Source organism: Myodes glareolus, chromosome 11, assembly GCF_982192425.1.
Source record: "Myodes glareolus chromosome 11, mMyoGla1.1, whole genome shotgun sequence".
NCBI classification, from domain to species: Eukaryota; Metazoa; Chordata; class Mammalia; order Rodentia; family Cricetidae; genus Myodes; species Myodes glareolus.
This window is the reverse complement of record NC_142036.1, coordinates 14,424,095-14,447,164: the sequence shown is the minus strand read 5'-3', so window position 1 is coordinate 14,447,164 and position 23,070 is coordinate 14,424,095. Positions and strand designations below refer to the sequence as shown.

The following is a 23,070-nucleotide window of genomic DNA, read 5'->3' as shown; positions in this document are numbered from 1 at the left end:
ACCATCACCCGGATCTGGTGCCTATTCCCAGTAGATCCTTAGTAACTTCAAAGAACAGTATGCAGTGCTGTGTACACCTCCAGGAGGGCTCTAGAAGTCACCACTAGTATGGCTTGTGGTCACCCAGAGAAAAATTTGGGCTGTTCTAGAGGTAGATATTCTCATCTTCCGGAGTCAAGACCATCACCAACTCCTATCTTTCCAAGAGTCAGACACCATCTCAGTGAGGCCACCAGCCACTGGGTTCCCATACCTGCAGAGAGCCCAGCACTTGGATGCCTCTAATGTTTTGACTCATCTCTTGCTGCAGTAGCCGCTAGTAGCCACCAGGTGGCACCAACAGCATATTCAGTATATCTTGGGAGGCTGCTTGGACTCTAAGAGTATGACCTTGGCTCCTGTCACCTCCATCCAAACCCCTAATGGCCCCATTTTGTTCAGTCACAGCTGTGCTATGTGATCTTGACCATGGCCTCTTGAGCCCTTTTTGAACTGTATCCCCAGCAAGTTGTTATCCTTCCTGCTCTGTCCAGACACAAAGCAGCTAGGGCTTGCCAGTGGCTTGGATAGCACCCTTTGGGGAGGGTCAAGAGGACAGTGGACTCCAGAAACAGACAGGATCTTGTCATCAGGAGTGTCTTACTGGAGGGATATCTTCCCCTGAAGGCTATCCCTGGAGCGAGCCTTAGGGATCTGTGCCCAGGACCCACCATGAGATCCCAGGTGACCCTTGCCACTTCAAACCCACAAACAGGGTTCACACTTCATACCATCCAGCAAAGCAAACCACAAACATGAAAAGCAATTTTTATTGAATTTGGAGGGACAGTTTCTTATTATAATAGTAAAAATGCTGAAGTTGAATGTTGTAAAAAACGAGATGGTGCAGCAGTGGCCACAGTATCTGGCCGGGGACAGCTGGAGAAGTAAAGCATCTAAAAGGACAAGTGCTAGGGATGAGCTCGTGTGGGGCAGACACTCTTCTGTCGCCAGGATTAACTCCATAAAATGCCTTTCAACAGCATGACACACAGCAACAGACTGAATTCTTGTTCCTCTGTCAACCTAGGTGAGCCCTGGCCATCCCGCTGAGCCCTGGTGCTGAGGCTGCTCTGCCTTCTCCCACCCGAGGGAGAGCCGGCTAGCACACCACAGTGAGGTGCTTCTGGTGCCCTCCAGTTGGACTTTGGCCCTGGACCCTAAAGACAGGTGGCAGCTAGAGTGGCCAGGTCGATGGGGGCAGTGACAGGACCCACCCAGACCCATGAGCCCACATTGCACATGGTCGCAGAAGTCCTTAATATTTTCCTACATGAATCTAATTGTTCTGGGCACTGAGGCCACATCTGGCCTCCAATCGGATGAAATAAATTAAGAAAAACCCCAGGATAATTTTCCTCCTGACCTGGCTGGGAGGTAGGCTGCTGCCCACAGTAGAAACATTCTCCCCTGGTCCTGGAGGCTGGCAAGGTTCCTCCCCAGCACACCCGAGAAACAAAACCATCAGTTACAGATGATCCATGCGGGGCTTCTGGACTCGGCAATGCAAAGGAGTGATAGCTGCCAGCCATTGCCCCAGGCCTCAGGCTGTGCCACTGGCTGAGTAGGAGAACTGGGGAAAGTGTGGCCTCCGCTCGCTGTCTACACACTCCATGCTGTCATCTGTGAGGCATAAGAGGTGGCTCAGACCAGACTTGAAACAGCCCACCCACCCGCCACATAATGGAGGATCTGAGGAGGCCCTCAGAGTGATCACTCCCAGCTTAGCTGCTACCACCCTCCAAAGGGGCTTTTTAAAAGTTTGAGTTTGGAGCTGGAGAGAAGGCTGAGTGGTTATAAGCACTGGCTGCTCTGAGAGAACCCATGCTCAATTCCTAGCACCCACATGGCATCTCGTAACTCTAGTTCCAAAAACAGAGCCAATAAAAGCTTGGCAATGAGGCACCTTAGAGCGGGGTGGCCCTCACCTTGATCAGGCGGTGTGATAGTGATCATCTGGGCTGTGAACTCCTCATCAAAATACCTGGTGTCAGTCTCAGAGGTGACCTGGGGCTTGAAAGGTGGGCTCAGCTGTGGGGACAGAAGAAGATGGGTGACAGCTGTTCCAAATTCCAGTCACAATGTCCCAGCCCTCTCCATTTCCTGGCAGTGCTGACTTCTAGGGGTGAGCCACTAGCAAAGGGTGCCGCTATAGATGAAACTGGGAAGGGCAGGCCCAGAGGCAGAAGAGAGCAACCGTACCCATCTCCCCGGTGGCAGGAATAGTCCTGTCTTTTTTCTGCTTGTCATTTTTCTTATAAGTTTTCCCATACATGGGGAAGGAGACAAAGATGACCAGACTTCAGGTGAGCTCACTTGCCTCACTGACAGCCCAGGGACAAGAGCCAACCAGAAAATGATGTGTATATAAGTTGCTAACGTCTCCTGAGTCCCACAGGCAAGGATTCTCAAATACCATCTCCCCAAAGTCTGGCGTAAGGGCAGTGCTACATGTCAACTCAGGGGATCTCTATTTGGGTATAGGCAGGAGAGGTGTGCCAGCCACACCCCCATATGGTCAGAGGGCAGGGCTCCAGCTGTTGATCCCAATGTAGCCTAGAAAGAACATTCAAGGTAGGAGGCAGGCTGGTTACACTAAAAGCCGGCTTGGTGACAGGGCACCCAACACATGCAGTGTTGAGCCCACCTACCAAGCCTCATCAGCTACTCAGGGCCAAGGCTGCTTAGGAGCCAAAGGGCACCCCGCCAGTGGCCTCCACTATGCCAAAAAAAAAAACAACAACAAAAAAAACCAGGTACTGTCTAAGAGAATGGGGTGGGGCTCTCTTTGGCGCTGGAGATACCTAAATATTACCCGCCACCCTAGGCTAGCTTTCAACACGTGGCTCATGAGACCCCCAGGGAAAAGGCAAGAGTGAAGGTACAGGAGCAGACAATGCAGGGGTCCAATCAAGGGCCTGGACAGGCCTAGCAACTGAGTGAGGTCTGCAGGGCAGCAAAGTACCCCTATTCTGTGTGACTAAGGAGGCTGTGCACATCCCTGTGGTTCTGGGGCGGGCATGTGATTACCACAGAGCTGTGAGCCCATCATGGGCATCTGAACCAGTGAGAACTGAAGAGTGTTTGTATGTGTGCGCACACACGTGATCCAGAGATGCACACCTTTTTCTCATATACATCCTGCCACACGATGTTGGCAAAGAAGCGATGCTGCATGATCTCCTTGGCATCCTCAGAGCCCCCGCCAAGCCTGTGGGTGGGAGACGGGTCCAAGATCAGACATGGCATGCAAGGTGACAGGCTCGTGGGGTGGTCGCAGGGTGGAGCTTTCTGAGCAGCTGTGGGTATCCCGCCCTGGCTACATGAACTGAGCCTGTGCAGAGCGGTATGGTGGGTACAGTGGGAAGCAGTACTGTCCAGAGGCTGAGCCTGAAGCACTGATGGCCCTTACCTCTGTGTGGGGTCCTTCTTGAGCAGCCCAGAGAGCAGGGACTTGGCCTCAGGGCCAAGTGTCCGAGGGAAGCGGATCTCCTCCATGAGGATGAGCTCGAACAGCTTCTCGTGGTCCTGGTTGTAGAAGGGCAGGCGGCCACACATCATCTCATACATGACCACGCCCAGCCCCCACCAATCCACCGCACGGCCATAGTCGTTGTCCTCCAGCACCTGGATGGGGGACTCTGTCACCATGTGTCTGGGATATGGGGGGGTGGGGGAACACACAAGAAGTGACAGAGCACCTCAGGGGCCAGGTACTCAGGGGTTCCGCAGAAGGTCTTCATAGTGGCACCATCCTTGATACCCTCCTTGCACAGCCCAAAGTCTGTTATCTTGATGTGCCCGTCCTTGTCCAGCATGAGGTTCTCCAGCTGTGTAGGAAGCCTCAGTTAGCGTGGCCAGGCCCCCGGTCCCCACTTCCCCCAGTCTGTGGACACACCTTAAGGTCCCGGTATACCACATTCTTCTCGGAGTGCAGATAGTCCAAGGCCGACACAATCTCCGCACCATAGAAGCGGGCCCGGTCCTCAGAAAACACACGCTCACGAGACAGGTGGAAGAAGAGCTGTGGGGTGGGAAGTGCTGAGGAGGGACTGCATGAGGGGCCCCACACGTGACCCACAAGGCAGAGGGAAGGTTAGAGATTACCCCCAAAGAGAACCAGGGATCTGGAGATTCTAACTCAGCAGAAACAAGACATTCCAAAGCAAGCAACTGTAGGCTTGCTCATATGGCCAGGGGTGCTACGGAGGGGTTCCAAGGCTCTCAGAGGGACAAGTTTACCCTCCAAGTGCCCAGCGCTGAAGATGCCTATGGCCCTACCTCGCCCCCATTGGCATATTCCATGACAAAGCAGAGGCGGTCATGGGTCTGGAATGAGTACTTCAGCGCCTGCAATGAAGCACAGCAAGCTTTAGCATGGACGAAGCATTAACATCCTGGTATTACACTGCCACCCAGCCACCCTCAAGATATACCAGCACACACTTCGTGTCCTGAGTCAAGTAACACCTGTCTCAAGTGTTATTCCACACCGTCCTGTCCTGCAATCAGCAAATCCTTCTGCCTCAGCCTCCCAAGAGCAAGGACAAGAGGAAAACCACCACGTCAAATGGCATATTTTAAGATGAGAGACACGGGGTCTGAGATCAAGTGCAGGGCAGATGGCTTAGAAGTTGACTGTACCAAGTTCTGAGGTTACCAAAAGCCTCCATGTGGAGGAGTCTGACTTGACAGCGTTTCTTAGACCTGGTGTGCTGAGCCACCCCAGCGGCCTTCCCATCATGGACTACAGGTGGCCCTGTTTAAAGGCATCAAGCCCAAAGTGCTGACCCTGGAGTCAATCAAGCTGCTATACCTGAGCTTCACTCACTAAACCCTGAGGAAACCTGGCCTCCAGAGGAATCAGCTTAAAGATGGGTCTGAAAGGAGTAAGGGGATGGAGGTCAGAAGATCAAAGCCATGCCTCCTTCCCTGCACACTTCTGTTGTGAGCACGCTTCCCACCCCACGCCAGCACCTCACACCCATCCTTCCCTAAGTCCGCCTAAAGCCCTTGAAGGCAGCACCACGTGACTGACCCACTCTATCCCACTCGGCCCTACCTCAGACGGACCCAGACTGACGGCCACTACTTACTGTAAGGAAAGGATGCCTAGAGTTCTGCAGGACACGGTTCTCAGTCAGTGTGTGGGCAACCTCATCCTAGAGGGCAAAACTAAGTGAGCACTCATCTTCCCCGCATTCCTCTCACCCGCCCTCCAGCACTGCCCACCGCGCACCTTGGCAACGATGACCTCCTTCTTGAGGATCTTCATGGCATAGTAGCGGCCCGTGGCCTTCTCCTTCACCAGGATCACCTTCCCAAAGGTGCCCTTGCCCAGTAGCTTTAGGTATTCAAACTCGTTCATGGTCTGTGGATAGTAGACAGTTAGGCAGGGCCCTTGCTCACCACAACTAGCCTATGGGGATAAATATCTATGCCACTGCCTTCAGCTTGACAGTGTCTAGAGCAAACAAGACTACAAATTACCCCACAGCAAACTCAAGAGAGCTTGAGACAAGACAGGCCCATTCTCACATCTATTGGCCTGCAGTGAAGGGTCCAGTAGTTTAGTCAGAGCACTGGGGCTTGGGAGATCGTGGACATCTTTTTTTTTTTTTAATTTTTATTTATTTATTTATTTAGTGCTGTGGCTTCACGCATGCCAGACAAGCATCCTGCCAATTGAGGTATATCTTCAACCCATGTAAGGGGAGCCAGGGCACCCAGACCCAAACAGAGAGTCAGTCAGTCAGGGATACCAGGGCTTGCCAGATCCCTCCACAACTCTGGTAGCTCCAGTAGAAACAGAGCCCGGACTCACCACACGGTGCTTGGGCTTGGCCAGGGACACCTCCATCTCCTCAGCCCCTGAGTTGTCACTGGGAGAACCTGATGGGAAGTCCATCGTCTCTTCCTCCTGCCTCTTGAGTCCATCAGCCACAGTTTGGATGGCGGTGGTCCATTCTTCCCTGCAGTGGTCAAGTGAGGCCTCAGGCACCAGGCAGGGGTTCTGCTATGGCTTTCACCTACCAACTGCCTGGCTACCTGGTCCTGAAGCTGCAGGCAACCACCCAGAACCTGGATCTGCATACACTAAGGAGTATCAGAAAGACTTAAGGTTCTAGGGACAATGGCTTCTCCCATCATTTCGCCACCTACACCCAACAAGTGGAAGCAGCCTAGTTCTCCAGAATGGGTTCAGCAGAGGTCTTTGGCTCTCAGGCAGGCACTCACCGCTCCTCAGGCGTTTCCACATGGAAGGTGCGCTCAATGACTGTGGTCCACTGCAGGCAGCGGATGATGAAGGTGTTGGGCCTTGGCCGCTCTGTCTTCATCAGCTGGCATTCTAAAGGAGAGCTCAGGGAAGCATCTATTTGCATACATCGACCTGCTCCTCCATGAAACCCTTACAGTCCTGGCCAGACAGACCCTATCCCAGACCTCACCCATCCTATCCCAGGAAGGTGCATTCCATCCTCCCTTTAAAAAAAAATTATTTATTTTGGGGGCTGGAGTGATGGCTCATTGGTTTAGAGCACTAACTGCTCTTCCAGAGGACCCAAGTTCAATTACCAGCACCCATATGGCAGCTCACAACCATCTGTAACTCCAGTTCCTGGGATCTGACATCGTCTTCTGGTTTCCACAAGCACCAGGCACACGTGTATATAAAGACACAACAAACACCCTTACACATAAAATAATTTTAATAAATCATTTATTTTTGATCTTGGGTCTTTGTGTATAGTCCTGGAACACTCCATGTAGACCGGAAGCCTCAAACTATAGCAATCATCCCGCCTCTCCCTCCTAAGTGCTAAGCTTACAGGTTAAGCTACCATCCTGGCTTTTTTGTTTTCTGAGGTGGGGTCTTGCTATGCAATTTTGACTGGCTTGGTATTCACTTTGTAATCAAAGCTGGTCCTGAGCTTGAGGCAATCATGCCTTGGGCTCCTGAGTGCTAAGATTACAGCATGAGCCGCTGCACCTAGCTCCAGCCCCTCTTCTAATCCTAATCTCCCTAAAAGAACAGAGAGCCAAGTTCTGGCAGCTGGGATGCTCTGCTCCGAAGGCGAGGCCCTGTAAGAAGGTGTTAGGCTAGATCAGTTAGCCCTACACTGCAACTATTTCTAAAGTTCCTCTTTCCTTCAGCTTCTGACCCTTACCTCATGCTGGGCCTAAGGGATGGAGGAACACTGATATGCCCAGGAGGGACAAGAGTACACAACCCACCCACCCTGACTGGTACAGGAGTATCTTGCTGTTTCCCCAGTCACATATAGAGTCCCTGGGAAAATCACACACATGCAGCACCCACACCAGAAGCATGCACTGGAATATGGATACTCAGAACATGCACACCTGCTGCAAGACTGGTGCACACACCTAGAATATGCACACTTATAAGGGTGGATCCCTGGGACAGCCCAGGCCCTGAGGGTATGTGTGCAGCAAGAGGGCTTCCTGGCAAGACTCTGGAAGGCAAGAGGGGCTGAGAGGCCTCCCACATTCCATCGTCTGGGTAATGGCAATGTGAGGGGCCTCCAGGCTCCAATGAATGAGCAGGGGGCAGTCTGCCAAGCCAGGGGCCAAGAGGGGCTTGAGGCCCAGCCTTGGGGAAGGCCTGTGTCAACATGGAGTGGGGGATGGGGGTGGAAAATCACCCTGAGCCTTTCCCTCAGCGCATCTGGGATAGCTTGTCAGGCAAGCAGATGAATAGAAACACCAAGCTGGGGTCTCAAACCCTCCCACCAAAACCCACCTCCAAGAAAAAGCCCTTGAACTGATGAATAGTGTCCCACCCAACTTTGTTCCCTGCTAGGTATACACTACCCACATCCTGAGGCCCAAGCCCTGCCCATTGCTCGGCAGCCCCCTTGGCTGGTGCCCATACCTATGGGTCTGCTTCAGAGAGGCCCCTTTCCTACCCCCTGCAATAACTAAGCTGGGATTCTTTCCCCATCCATCTACAGAGGCAACAAACTATGTTAAACCTCAAGGCTCTGAGGCAGATACAGAGGCAGCAAACTATGTTAAACCTCAAGGCTCTGAGGCAGATGTGGGGACTGGTCACGTCAAGGAAGGTGGGCATCCCTAGGATCTGAGGCAGGTCAAACAGCTACCTGCAGAGCAGGAACATATCAAGCAGGTGCTAGGGGCAGAGTGCAGACCAAGCTACGGCAGACATCACTGCACTCCAGACTGGAGCCCAAGGATGACCCCAGAGTCTGCCGTTAGTAACCCTATGGCTCAGGCTTGTTGCTACTTAACACTATCAAACTCAACCACACCTACAAAACTAGCTGAGCCCTTGGCCAATCCCGGGCATAACACAATGTGGCACAGAGAACAAGGACACAGCTTCTTAAGTCGCAAGCTCTCAAAGATAGTTTCACAATATCCCTAACCTTACCACCCTCACCAGTCTTGGAGTAGGACTGACTCCCACTGGCACGTCAGCTAAGGGGACCACAAGATCCACAGGGAAAAGGACTTCTGATGGCCTTTCCAAGAATTACAGAAATAGTTCCTAAGATCTTATAGACTCCTAGAACTAGGAGCCCCTCCTCCCATTGTCTACCCAAGAGTTCCCAGTGAATGCCCTTGAGTGGCTGTTTAGTACCCATTTAGGGACCCTGATCAACCTACTCTCTAAATCAGGTCCAGTCACAACATGCTGGAACCTTCAGTTTTCCTAGCAAGGGCTCCCTGGTCCAGTCAGAGCTGGCCACTCACCAGTCCTAGAGGAGGTAACTCAGAGCCAGCACTGCCCAGCACCCTAGGACAAAACCCAGGGGGCTCTCCTGAGTTTTCTCAGTGGGCACAGAGAGCTTCAGCCTGCCTACTGGCCTGCCTAGCCACCTCACTCAACCCAAGACACTTACGTGCCACTGAGAAGTTGTTGAGGGGGGACTCGCGCTGCTCCACATCCTGAGGCCGTTCCTTGTAGCCAATAAAGGTGCCATCATTCTTGAGGAGGAAGTAGCGTGGCCGCCAGGTTTTAATGTATTCCCCTGCAGGGGTTGGAGAACATAAGGAGTTGCATGTGAACACCACTGCAGTGACCCAGACACCTGAGAGGACCCAGGCACACAGATTCAGATGAAGGTGGGGAAGGGATCTGGACCACTTCAGCCTTCCCTGAAGGCACTGCCACTAGGGCAAAGCTGCCAGTGCGTGTTGTTGGGAGCATCTTCTGGGGCTGTCTGTGTAGCAGACTCAGGAGGTGCCACGGCTGGAACAGGGGGCCTTGGGTCCTAGCTGAGACCTGTGCTGTACCCAGCTGAGTTCTGCCCTGGTCACCCAGGTACACAGAACATTGTTCCCTCCAGTTTTGCAACATCAGCCATAAGCAGGCACCACACTCAGGAATCAGAGCAGATGTCCTCTGTGATCTCCCAGCGACTGTCATTTTTCATAATGACACCCGGAAAAACTGTTTAATTTACATTTTGCCGAGCAAAGGAGTCTGAACAACAGGGAACTAACTAATTAGGCAACTTCTTCATCTGAGGGGACACTAGGCTGAGGACAGGAGAGGCAGACCACAGGGCTGGGGTCCCTGAGCTCTATCTGGGATAAAGTCTGTTTGCCCCACTGAGCCCTAAACAAGGGTACCTGGGGGAATGTGCTGTGAGCAACTGCTTGGACCAGGCTACCTACTACCAGGTGCTCCATGGCACAGACCAAGTCACAAGGTCAAACACCCTGGACTCAGGCACCAGGCAGTGCACCTAATCCCCTTGCCAAGCCCCAGGGAGGCTGGCCAGCTTTCCTTCTCTATCCTCTTACAGTGTGTACCAAATCTAGGTTTCCAGGTGAGATAGTCTACCCAGTCTAGTACCCCAGCACGGACCCCCTTAGGCTCTCAGGACCTGCCAGGGTACAAGTAGCTGGGGCTCTGGGCAGCATAATGCAGAGCCCCACACATGATCCACCTCCCCCATCTCCACCATCTAGCCCCTTCCAATCAACACCCTGAGATAAATTTCCAAACACCAGCCTTAATCTGCAAGATGCTACAGTATGAGAGGAAACCTAGGAGACGGAGGAAGGCTCTTGGTGAGAGCAGTGAATAAAGCCACTACCAGGAGCTGGTAGTTATCAGGGCGAGGGATCCTGTGCCCTCATCACTGCAGGTCTCCTAAGCCTGCCATCAGCACTGACAAAGATCCCAGCACCACAATGGAAAGAGCAAGCATGAGCTCCTCCTGACTGTGGCTGGTGCTCCTCCAGGACGTAGACAGGATTGCTCTGCTTCTCTTCAGGGTCTGCAGTTCACATGCAACCACTAGGACACCTGTGAACCATTTCTGCCTCCCATCTTTAGCTCCCAGAAGCCCAGCTATCTCCCACAGTCACTGGGGGCCTTAAAGCAATGGTAAAAGTCAACCCTCCCTCACTCAGGAGGAGGCTCTAAGGCCTCAGCAACTTGCCTACATAACAGGAATAGAAGAGGGAGGTTACCCAGTCTGCAAAGTCCCCTGAGCCCCTACAGGCACTGGCCCTGCTCCTGACCAGGTGGGACACACCTGCAAGTGTTCACATGCCCAGGAGTCCCACGACTGCTCCCCCCAGCACAGGCCTAGAAGATGCAATGGGTAGGCAGGGGCTTTGGTAACATAGCAGAGCCACTGGGGGGTGAGCAGCCCACCCCATCATGCTCCTTCCTAGGCCACCCGCTGTGCGTGCCCACCCGCCAGCACCAGTCTGGAGCTGTCGGCCCCTGATGGAGTGCCTCCCATCTCACCAGCTGCTGCTCCCCGGGACACTAACTGAGTATGGAAGCTGATGAGCAACGCACCCGTGCCCCAGAAATCCATCTTGATTTACCAACTGCTGCCCACCCCACTGTGCCCAGTACAGGCTCCCAGTGCAGGCCCCCACATGAAGACCACCACCTGACCCACAATCTATACTGGCTCTTAGCCTAAATGACCAGCCCCCAGGCCAGGGAGATTTCAGAATGTGGACCTGGAGGTATAGGCAGGGGCACTCACCAGGCAGAGGAGAAGGCAGGTATCCAGAAAGGCCTAGGTGCCCTTCCCCTCCCAAGTCTCACGGAGGCCACATGGCCAAGGGGAAATGTAAAGTGGTGACCTTGTCATGCCTTTCCCTGTGACGGCCTCCTTCCAGAGGAATGGGGGCCACATCTCCTGCCTCAAGGTCTAGCCAGGTGGTCAGTGGGGTACCAGCTGAGCCAGCTGTAGCCTGGAGTGTGGCCTGCATGTTAACAAGTCCAGTGTAGACAGACCCCCAAGCCCCACCCCCCTGCAGAACTCTATCAACATATGACAAATACAAGAGATGGCTTCCCTGGTCCCTCATGGCCTACGGTATGTAGGAACACCATGGGGTCTCTTTTGGAGACATGAACTTTGGCAGGCCTCCCCCCAGCTCTTCATACTCCAGCGAGAAGGGATTGGTACTGAGTCATTCTGGTCTCTGCAGAAGTGCTAGGTTCTGGCCCAACTGGGATCTTCTTGGCTGCCTTACTCCATCTGGATGCTTGCTACCCTGACCAGGCAAGGCGAGTCCAGCTGGGGACGCACAGCACCAGCTGGAGCGCTCCACCTGTCACACAGCCTCTAGGAATGCAGGTACACATGGCCCACTAGAGGTGCCGCGCTACAACTGGAGTTTCCTTATCAGGCCTGTGTTCACACATGGACAGATGATAAATGACCAGGTGCCACCTCCACGGTGTGGTCCCAATGGTCCTTGAGGCCACGCGACTAGCAACATCTTCTCAGTGAGCAACAAAAACAGCAAACAGCGCACACCAGGGCTAAGCCCACACGTCACAGTAGACCCAGCTCCCCACTAAGCACATGTTCACGTCCACCCGCACACCTCTATGTAGAGGTAGCAGTTAGTACCCACCTCACCCAAAGGCCTACCCTACCTTCTTGTAACAAGGCCAGTAGCACCTAAGAAGAGGCAAGGGCTTCCTCAGGCCTACCCACCTTTCCAAAACCAGATCCTGTCCAATCCTGGAGGAAAGGATACCTAGAGATGCCACTCACTGATGTCCACATGGCCTAGCATCTGTGAGGGTTAACCTCCAAATCCCTCCCTCAGGGCCTCCTGGACCTAAATCATCCAGAAGGAAACAGGGAAGCTGGGCAAGGTAGTGTACACCTTTAATCCTAGCACTCAGAAGGCTGAAGCAGATGGATCTCTTACAGTTCAAGGCCAGCCTGGTCTACATAGTGAAATACCAAGCCAGCCAAGACTATATAGAGATCTTGTCTTAAAAATAAAAGAAGCTGGGCGGTGGTGTGTACCCCTTTAATCCCAGCAGTTGGGAGGCAGAGGCTGGCAGATCTTTGTTAAGTTCGAAGCCAGCCTGGTCTAAAAGATGGAATTATAAGACAGACTCCAAAGCTACACAGAAAAACCCTCTCTCAATAAAGAAAGAGAGAGACAGACAGACAGAGAGGGAGAGAGAAGAAGAGAAGAGAAGAGAAGAGAAGAGAAGAGAAGAGAAGAGAAGAGAAGAGAAGAGAAGAGAAGAGAAGAGAGGAAGAGTGAAGAGGATGCTGATGATGTTGGGTCCTAACACGGTACCTCCACAAGAGGCTTCCCCTGCTTGGCCCCCCGACAGCAGAGCACAGGGCAACATGAGAGCCAAGGCCATACTTTCAGACACATCCTAGGGGACACCAACGTCCTAGGTACAACTAGAGTCCTCTGATACTGGCCTGGTCCCTGATCACTGTGAGCATTTTCTCCAAGTCCCTGGTTCTTGGAGAAACTGCTGGATATGCTGGATAAACACTTTGCTGCAGTGGCAGTGGCAGGCGGCAGCTGGCAAGGCGCCAGGCGGCACCGAGCTGTTTCTCCACAGCAAAGTGAGCCCCAGCAGGCCTGGGGAGCAGGCGCCAGCTGACAGCAGCGACCAAACGTCCCCCGCCGCCAGCACATCCATCCCACCGACAGCTGCCGGGTGCCCATTTACCTTCTCCAGCACATTGAGCAAGCGGTCTGCTAATAGCAGCCCATTGGGGCCGCTAGCCTAGCTCTTGCTGCCTTCTGGGCAGTGGGTGGTCAGCGGCCGGCAAGGTCATCACCAACAGCCTCCCAGCCTTTCTGAAGGCCCTGGGTTCCATGTCTCTGGACCCTGGCAACAGACTCAGTGACCAAGAGCTGGGCAAAGGCGGGGGTGGAAGGGTGAAACTCCAGGTCTGCTGTGTCACCAGGTACACCACGAGCCTTGCCTTTCTGAGGGGTGCTCATGTGGGTCTCACAGGGTGGGGGTACCAGTGGCCAGTCTCGGCCTGCAGAAGCCTGGCACTCCACTGAGCCCCACAGCCCACAACACTAAAATCTCTAGTAGGACGTAGGGCTCACTGTACCCACTAGTTCTCTGGAGAAGCTGAGGAGAGAAGGGGGCTCTAGAGGTCACAGCAAGGCCGAAAATAAGCAGAGCTGTGGGTCTGCCAGGACACACTGCCATAGGCAGTGCCATAGGCAGTCTGCTGAGAATGGCCACGATACAGCAAGCACCCAACCACAACGCCTCACAAACATGGTGATGGACTCCATGCTCCTGCCTGCTGCTCCGGAATCTACTTCACATGGTGGTGCCTAGGTCTCCAGCCTCCTAGAACCCAGTGGGTCTATGGCACCTCCCCACAACTGCCACCTCTGACCCCCTCCCTAAGTCACAGGGAGTATTTGGTGCACATGCCTACCTCCTCCACAGCACTGCCCCCACCCTCCCTGGACCAGAAAAGGTCAGTCTAGAGTCTCACCCTACCATACACCCAACACATACCGAGTCTCCTGGGCCACTGAGATCATCCCATTCAGCTTAGTCCCACAGTTTTTGTGCAAGCCACGGAGCCTCTGTCCTGTTGCCTGGCTTTTAGATCTCTATGCCAGTCCAACACCACCTCTGCCATCCTACTTCCCCAGAACAGGACACAGCTGAGAGACCCCACACTGTTCCTATGCTGAGTCCAAAAGCTGTGCCCTCCTGTTACCCATCTTCCACCCTCTCTACCTCATTTGTGGCATAGCCCAAGAAGCCCAGATAGTTCTATAAGACGGCTTAGCAGGTAAGAGCCCTTGTCCTCAAGCCTGATGACCCAAGTCTGATCCCGCGGATCCACATCACAAGGTATCCTCAGAACATATGTATACTGTAGCACATGTGAGCACCCCTCCCCTGTGTGTGTGTACATGCATACAGACACACACACACACACACACACACACACACACACACACACACTTAAAAAGAGAGTGGGGTGTTCAGACAGAGCAGAAAGGCTGTGCTGGGAAACAGAGCCAGCCCCAGCCTTGCCTTCACCTCACAGATAACAGAGACTACATGGACCAGCCAGACCCTGGCCAAGGGCAGGAAGCCTTCTCTAAAACAGTGTCTTAGGGACCACTACCTCCTAAGTCCTATGCCAAGAGCCCAAAAGGGTGAGATGGGGAGCTCATGCGAGTTCAGACCAATCTATGCTGCAAAGTAAGACCCTATCTCCAAAAACAACTACCGAAGGAATGAGGTGGGCGGAGCAGGGAGAACCAGGCAAACCCTGGGCATCAGAAGTGAGGCTTGCAGCTCCCTGCAGACAGGTCACTGGCACGGAGGGGCTACTGGTGCTCCTCCACCCACCTGCCTGGGCTGGGGCCTAGATCTTGGCTGGGAAGGCTCTTCTAAGGAAGTGCTGGGTGTGGGTGAAGCACCAGCCATAGTGGGGTGGCTAGGACAGTCTCAGCTACTGTTACAGGGAGGGCCTAAGGGGTGGTGCTGGCTCTGGGCCTGGCCGGGGTGTGACTGGGCAGAGAGGATTGCCAGCCAAGAACAGGACAGCTCTCCCCTACCCACGGCACTTCTAGGAACCAGCCTGATGCAACCACTCCAGCTGCTCCTAGCAGTGGCTCTGCCCATCCATGTAGCACCCCCTTTCCTCCTAGGGCTCAGTGTTCCTCTGTACAGGACACTCTGCCACCCTGCAGAACTGGCAAGGCCAAAAGGCTGTCCCAGGCCCAGCAGCTCAGTGGGGTCCCATATCCACACACATTTCCCCACCTCCTTGGGACCTCCACGTGGTTCAGCCCCACAGGGACAATTCCAACTAGAGGACAGTGATAGGAAGCAGAGAGGAGTGCTGCCCACTCCGGAATCACCAGGCCGGGCCAGCAGTGACCCCTCACACCCCAGTGGAAAGCCGCCCAGCTTCCTCTTTTGTTGTTTGGTTTTAAGGGAGAACTCAACATGCTCACAAAACAGGAAACTCAGCCCAGCACCAGCCAAGACTCAGCCACAGCCACTCACTACAGTATACTGTCCCTTCAGGGGTGGGCCCAGGGCATTCAGTTGCCACCCTCTGTCCAGTTCTCTAGCGGGTGCCACATGCTTACCTCTCTCAGGCTAAGCACCCCCCCGCCAGCACAACTCCTGTCCCTAAATGCTGACCTGCCCCCTGGGCTCAGGACCACTGGTTCTCCCCAGAAATCATGAGCTCAACACTCACTGATCCAGACCCAAAGCCAGAAAGCCCCATACCATATGCCAGCTTCCCTCCACCCCATCTGAACCACTACCTGACAGGTACTGACCCAATGAGAACAGCTAGATGGTTCCTACCCCGCTGGGCCCCTCAACTAGCAGTTTGCTGAGTGGGTGAGCCTACAAGTTGGCCCTGCAGCCGGTATATGCTACCTACTCCCAACATTCCCTCCGTCTACTGCGTCAGTGTCCTCTCCTGACCCACCTGCTCCAGCCACCTGCTGTGGGCTGGGGGACACAACAATGACTAACCTGACCAAGCAGATGGCTACAGGGCAGTTTCTGTGCACACAGCCCAGCAGGTATCAGGGATTTGGGGGAACAACCCAAAAGGTTAACACAGATAAGTCTGTGGCCTCAGTACAGGGCTCATTTGCAAGCTGAGGACTGAAATCAGAGGTCACAAAAGTTCAGTCACCTGCAATTTAACCCCAGGTTGGCTATCAAAACACTGTCAGAGTTCATTGACCCCCCAAACCTCTGCAACTGGGGATGTATGACCAGTACTGAGCCCTGGCATGTCCACTCTCCTGGGTGATGTTGCTGCCCTCATTGTCCATCCACCTGTTCATCAGACTAGTGATCTTGCTTCCTGCTCATCTTTAGTTCAAGTCCACTGCCTTCCATAGGTCTATGGGCCCCTTGCTGGATGTCCAGAGGCTTTCAGGTCCAGCTGCAGATCAATAGTTAGAATGTCTGCTCTGGTACTGGGCACTTGGCTGGGCACCTTCTGGTCCAGAACACAAATAGAACTCCCAAAAAGTAGTTTGGGAACTCTTCTTGAGGGGTGAACTCCCATGGAACAGGAGAAACCTGGACCTGGGATCTCTTAGATATGGAATGAGGGGGAGGAATATCCTCTATATATTCCCAAATAGCCCGGAAAGCATGGCCAGCCCATGGGGAGCTTGGGAGTTCAGTTAAGAACCAATGTTCTCCAAGTCCCTTGCTGGACATGGGAGACCTAACAGATGGGTTCAATTACCAATCAGAAGTACTCTAACCCACAGAGTCAACAAAGTAGAAGATATGGCGGGGTACCCAGGTGTGCAAAGGATCATGGGACACTGAGGAACAGTTGTAGTAGCCTTTCTTCCCTGCCTACCCCAGCCAAGTCAGAGAGGCCTCAGGTTAGTGGTTGACCTAACGTGTTCTGGCTTCAACTCAAGACAGGGAGAAAGTTAGAATCCCAAACTAGTGACTCAGACAAGAGCTGGAGCCCATAACATACACAGCCAGGGGTGTTCAGAAGGGAGAGATAATGGTCACCAAGACAGGCTTTTCCCAGCAAGCAGCAGTAGGCCAAGCAGTGGGATGTGGCTGGGCCAGACAGGACACAGTGAGAACCCAGAGCAGGAATGACAAGGATGTCATCATCCCCATCAGAGCCTTACCACCTGGGCTGGACCACGAGAATGGCCTTGTCTCTCCTGGCCTGGGGCTGGTCACCAGGCAGCTGTCCCCAGAGGCTGCTGAGGGTGGGAAGCTCCTACCCCAGACAGGTGTTCCCTGTCCATTCCACAGGGTAGGTGTCGTGTCTAGTTGGGCCATCCCACAGATAACGGTCTCCTCCCCACCCACCCACCACCATTTTCATGCCATAAATGTGGAAATCAGGGCCTAAGGAACCCAATGACCTTTTCCTGGAGAGGCACAATGACACAGCCTCTGGATACCCACAGGGCCTGATGTCCTGTCCCACCTGGCCCCTTCAGAAGGCTCAGCCATAAAGAGCAATACGACACCCCCTAGGCCTCAGAAGGGTTCCTGCCTGGATAATGTACCAGTAACTTGAGGCCCGACAAGACTGGCCCTAACTCTAACAGCCATACATATCCATCTGTCCATGAAATAAGCTGTGTATGGCCAGGGTATAGGAGAAACAGGAGCCCAAGGGGATGAGTCCCACTTCCAAAGAAGGCTGACAGGTGGGGCAGACAGTAGAGCATGGGTGAGGGGGGAAGCTGAGCTCAGGAGGCAGGACTCCTAGGGGCCAGGGAAGGAGGCCCTGGGGAAATAGGAAGGCAGGTGGGGGCAGGACAGACTGGAGCCAGAGGAGCAGCACAGGTCAGAGCCCTTGCAGAGCCCAGCACAGATTCTTCCCAGTAGCTGCCATGAGACCTCTCATCAGCTGACCACATCTTCCATGGCTGCTTGAGTCCTCCTAAGTCCCCTTAAATCTCCATCCCAGAAAACCTCCCCCACCTCTTAGCGCCTGCGGCTGTTAGGCCTGTTCTGCTAGAGCTGCATAGCCCACATCTCATGTCCTAACACCAACTTCTGTCCCCACTCCCCGTTTTCTGTGTGTCTGGGTCCTCCTCCAGCCACCAAGATCACAATTCCCTCTGCTAGAGAGCCAGAAGGAGGAATGGGAGGGGTGGCTCGCATTGGCAAGGATCACAAGAACTTCCGGTGGGAGCAGGTCTGCAGGAAGAGGAAGTCAGGAGGGGCTGAGATGCCCGCCCTGGAGAAAGAGCAAGTGACTGTCCTGGGGAACCGGCTTTGAAACTCACTGCTGGCAGGAAGGGGCTGGTGGGTAAGCTGGACCGTGAGGGGCCCTGGCCGAGGAAGAGCCAGTCAGCTCTTCAGTTCTGATGCCAGCACGCCCCTGCTGGGCCCCTGCTGATGAGGAGCCCCCTGACTTCAGGAATCCAGGACTGAGGTGGGCACAGGGCCAAGCGGAGCAACCCTGCCCTGCCTGCCCTCAGGAGCCCTTGGGCAGTGCCCAGGCTACCAGCCTGCCAGCCCTGGAACAGCAGCCATGTCCTTGCTGCCTTCCAGGAAAGCCAGGAATGAGGTTGAAGCAGTCGGCCCCACCCCCAAGCCGCTCAAAGTAAGCCCTGCACAGGGCCTCAGCCTCTGGCCAAGAGGCCCCAGGAGGAGGCCATGACCTCCATACTATGGGAAAAGCTGGGCCTGCACACTCCTCCTGAGGCAGACCTAGAGTCCCATGGTGGGGAGGTGCCACTCTTGAGCAGGCCTGGACACAGCAAGTACTCTTTGATATGGCCACAAAGTTGCCAGCTGGGGCAGTATAGCCCCTCCCCCAAGTTCTACACCCAAGAGCTGGGCAGACCCAGGCCCAGCCCCGCTCCTGCAGCGCAGGGACTGACCTCGTTTGTGCAGCCAGCCCTCCTTCACAATGGCTACGTCGTTCATGGTATCCGTGGCCCCCACAGACCGGGGTAACCCAGGGGTGCTCAGAGTGTCTTCTCAGCAGGCTGAGCCCAGCTGGCCTGGCCGCAGCGTCTAGAAGAAGCCAAGAAAGCAAGTGAGGCAGGATCCGACTAAAGGGGTCGGCTTTAGTGAGTTCCAGAGGACCCCCAATTACCCATGTCCCCTCATGTGGCCTACCCCCCTCTGGCCCTGGTTCCCTCTTCACCTTTACCCTGCCAGTCTCCTGATTTATCTCAAAACACTGCTGTGTGAGAACCACCGCATAGACGCCGCACCCAAAGCCAGGCATGACAGTCTAGGACACAGGGCTGAGGCTGACCTCTACCTTCCAGGCCTCTGCTGAAACACTGTATCCCCAGAAGGCTTCTCCTGACAGACAGCTTGAGCTATCTGCTACCCAGCCAACAGTCCACCTCCTCCAGGCAGCCAGCCCTGACTGCTTCTGCTTTGCCCCACACTAGCGAGGGGTGCTTGTTCGCTGCCCTTGTCCTGCATTCTCACCACCCCTATAGTCGAGGACGCCTAACGCAGAACACAGGGTTCCTACCTGCTCGGATTAGGAACACAGGAATGTAAACACTGAAAAGGCTCCAGGCAGAGCAGGCAATGCAGAGTCTTTCCTTCAGGGCAACATGCAAAACCTCCTCCAGTAAAACCCCAGACTCTCTCAAAAACAGCCCCCTGCTCCTCTGAAGCCGCCTCATTCATTGGGCTAAGGTATACCAGGCATCTGTGGTTTTGCCTAGCCTTCACTCTATACCAGGGACAAAGAGACTTCTAGACAGCGTGCAGTTAAGGAGCATCCAGAGCAGAGTAGTTACAGCCACAGTTACAGCATTCAGCCCACACATGGGGCAGGCAACATACAAGGCCTAGGGTCCTGCAGTGACCCACCAGCTAGCCTGTGTCGAAGCACCACTGCTTCTAGGCTGGAGGATCTCCTGGGCATCTCTCAAGCCTCAGTTCTTAATCGCCAAGTCTGCGCACTCTGGGAAAGTGCATTTGGCACTCCTTTACCAGCGAAGTGGTGCTGTCCCTCCACCTGGGTCCTGTGGACAGGCCCAGGAAAGACCAGAAGGTCAGTGTGGAAGAGATGCCAGCTTGGGTCTACTACAGCTGACCCAGACAACACCCGACGTGACCTCTTTAGCCTAGAAGGCACAATCTAGCACCCAGAGACTCTGTTACTTTTCCTTGACTGAAGTTAAACGTGACAAAAGGAAGGCCTCGCTGCCATGCGTCAAATGCCAAATACCTGACCCAAGAAGGAAAGCACCCACCCTTCCCTCAGCAAGCAGGCAGCAATGGAAAGCCAGAATGAAAAGGACAGCCAAAAAGGAACCCCAGGTGATGGCTGTCACAGTGGGTGTGGCCTGGAGGCAGAGGGCTGAACTGCAAGACCTCTCTCTGGATGTCCCCCACCCCCACCCAGACCCAAGGTCTGCTGATGACAGTCAGCTGTCCAGCGCCCTGTAAAAATAAATTTATATGCATGGAGTGAAGAGACGCGGCAATGTTAACCAATGTCTACATCAAGCAGCCCTGAGCATGGGACCTTTTCTTTCCTCCATGCCCCTGGAGGGCCTTGCTCTAAGGGCATATGGTTGCTATTGTTAAGTCTTAAGAGTTCAGCCCCTCTGGGACACTGGGCCCACACACACAGCTGGGGCCCCACCAAGGCGATTCGCCCTTCACTTTAGTGGTGATTCTAAACAGTCAAGGCTAGCCACTGGAGCAAGACCAGGGGCCAGGGGGAGGAGAGTCTGGCCCCGGAGCAGAGCCACCACCACCTAACTCAAAAATCAGTCCTCTTTAGAAAAATTCATCAGCTCAACCAGTATCCCGAATCCCAGATACTGTGATCCCTGCCCACGCGTCCTCCAGGCCCCAGCACCTCCAAACACCACCTAGTCCAGGAAGCAGTTTCCGGGCCCAGGAGGGCTAGCAGTTCTTTGTGGGCTAGCCTGGGCACAGTGCCCACTGCGCGCCAGGGCCCAGTGCCACCGTGCACAACTTTCTGTCCGTGGGAAATGAGTTCTCCTTCCCAGGGCCCTCCCACCACACGCAGGCCGCGGGGCGAGCCTTTCTCCTACCCTCGCTGGCCGAGTGCCCAGACAGCCCCAGGCCCCGGGGCGCACCGGCCCCCACTGCGCACCCTAACAGCGCCCCTCTCCCGCGGCCTGGCCCCGCGGGGCGGCCACCCAAGGTCACGCGGCGGCCGCCCGCACCCTCGCCGGCGTGGGCCTCCTGCGCGATCAGCCCGGCCCCGCGCGCTCCCCGCCCAGGCCTCCGTTCGGCCACTTCCTGCTCTGCTCCGAGGCGCGGCGCGGCCGGGAACAAAGCAGGGTGGCCGCGGCCCGGAACAGGGCGCGGCGCGGGCACTCACCGGGCCGCCGCGTGCGGGCGACGGGGCCTAGCCGGGCCGCGGCCTCGGGCGCCCGCCGCTCCGCATCCCGCGGGCGGGCGCTGGGCGGGGCCGGCTGGAGGCAGCGGCGGCCGAGCGCGCGCTGCTGGCCGGGTCTAGGCCGCCGCGGTGCCGGCCGCCGGGCGCTGCTCGGTCCGCTCCGCCTGTCCCGGACTCGCGTGCGCTACCGCGCTGGGCCGGCCGCCCGCCGCCTCGGTGCTGCCGCCGCCGCCGCCGGCCGCCGGCCCGCCTTCTCCCCGCCCCGCGCCCGCGCCGCCCGCCCACATCCGCCTCCGCCGCCCCGGGCGCCCCCGGCGCGGCCCGCGGCCAGGGCGAGGCACCCCGTGAGCGCGAGCGCGGTCCCGCGGGCGCCGCCCTCGGGTGGCCCCAAGCCAGGGCCACGCGGGTAACGGAGCCCCGCGGCAGATCGAGAGCTCCAGCTCTGGCCTAGGTTCCCCGTTTTTGAACGCCCTGGCACTTATCGGCCTAGCTCTCCAGACCCCACGGAGGCCGGCATGGGGAGTAGATCGGTTTGACTTTCTCAAGAGGCCCAACTGTCCCCATCTTGGGAGCCGGGAGAGGCCGGCCACCGGTGTCCTAAAGACCACACAACACAAAAAAGAAGGCAACTAGGGGCTCATTCAACTCAGTACTGTCTGCCACAGACGCTGATAGGGACTCTGCAGGTGACAGGGAGAAGGGGACACACCTGGACATCCAGAGGGACCGGTGTGTTGTTGGGGCCAACTCAAGGGGAGGGCTCATTCAGCCAAAACCTCGCTGTGGACTCAGATGGGCGAGGCACGGGAGGGGGGGCGGGAGGACGAGGGGGGGCGGTTCCTTATGGTGTCCCGGAATTGAAGAGTCAAGGTGGCTCCGGCCTCTAACCCACCCTCTGTTCTCCCCCTTCAGCCTGCCCCAGAAGTTCCTGCGCAGAGCCCCTCCCTCATCCCTGAGGCCCAAATTAATAATACCTTCATGTGTTTGGTATTTTTTCCCAGGGGGCATTTTTTTGTTTTTCATCCAAGGGTCAGAGTTCACCTAGAGTGTAAACAGGAGGGTAGATTTAGTCCACGCTAGCGCCCAGAATGGAGTCGCCGCTAAAATCGGCGCTCTTTCTCTGCCTTGCTGGGGTTGACCTAGGAAACACACCCTTCTCCGGGAAAACTCTCCTCTCAGCAGGGGCACACACGCCTGGGGCGGGGGTGGGGGATGGGGTGGGGAGTCTGTTGTGCGTCGTTCCTGCTGCTTAGCTGCCCCAGCTCAGAGCACCTCCGGGGCGCTAAGTCATAGGCCCAGCAGGTCTGTGCTATCCCAGCTGTATCCCTGACCTGAGGGTTACCCTCAGAGACTGACAGTCACACATATCCCTCACTCAGCCAGCAAACTTTCACCCTAGGCCCCCTGATCCTCCTCCCATGCTTCCCTAATCCCAGTGCTACACAGGGCTGGGCCACTGGGAGCCAGCAGGCCGCCCTCTTGTGGCAGACATAGCAATTCCAGGCTGTTCTCTACTCTCTCTTGGGTGCTCTTTCTGGAAGCCACTGTTGCGACACTCCTACCTGTGGTGAGCCGTTTCTACGCAGTGCCCAGTCCTGCGTTTCTTCCTTGCCGTGTCCAGGGTCTTCCTGTGGACAGAGTGCTCAATGCAACTCCCTCTTCTCAGCCGGCACTTTATCAACACCCCTCTTGGAATTCCTGGACAGAGTCACATGTGAGAAGCAAGTCTCAGAGCCCTGCCTTACTGTGGCTTGCCAGTGACATACTCTGCAGCCGATGTCTCCAACAAAAACTGCAGTCCCTGACCCCCTCCCTACCATTTCCTGCAGCTGCTGGCACTTGGGTAGGACTCAAGTGCCTGAGCCCTGAACTAAGACGTCTGGGCATCAGCTGCAGGGTGGGACCTTGAGGCAGCCCC

General features: G+C 55.4%; 1 protein-coding gene across 2 annotated transcripts; it reads right to left on the bottom strand.

Annotated features, from left to right (window-relative positions):
- Positions 1 to 791: 791 nt before the first annotated feature.
- Positions 792 to 21,278, bottom strand: Akt1 (AKT serine/threonine kinase 1). 2 transcript variants are annotated; one of them, XM_085698012.2, is made up of 14 exons: positions 21,135 to 21,278; positions 18,685 to 18,820; positions 8,928 to 9,056; positions 6,277 to 6,388; positions 5,864 to 6,011; positions 5,279 to 5,410; positions 5,136 to 5,201; positions 4,321 to 4,389; positions 3,938 to 4,063; positions 3,741 to 3,869; positions 3,452 to 3,666; positions 3,163 to 3,250; positions 1,968 to 2,070; positions 792 to 1,662 (listed from the first exon to the last, which is right to left on the bottom strand). In XM_085698012.2, exons 2-14 carry the CDS (start codon positions 18,728 to 18,730, stop codon positions 1,583 to 1,585), a joined length of 1,443 nt encoding a protein of 480 aa, XP_085554138.1. In that variant the 5' UTR covers positions 18,731 to 18,820; positions 21,135 to 21,278; the 3' UTR covers positions 792 to 1,582. The 2 variants fall into 2 exon arrangements, with proteins under 2 accessions (XP_085554138.1, XP_085554139.1); XM_085698013.2 differs by having other exon boundaries at positions 3,956 to 4,063.
- Between the last annotated feature and the right edge of the window lie 1,792 nt (positions 21,279 to 23,070).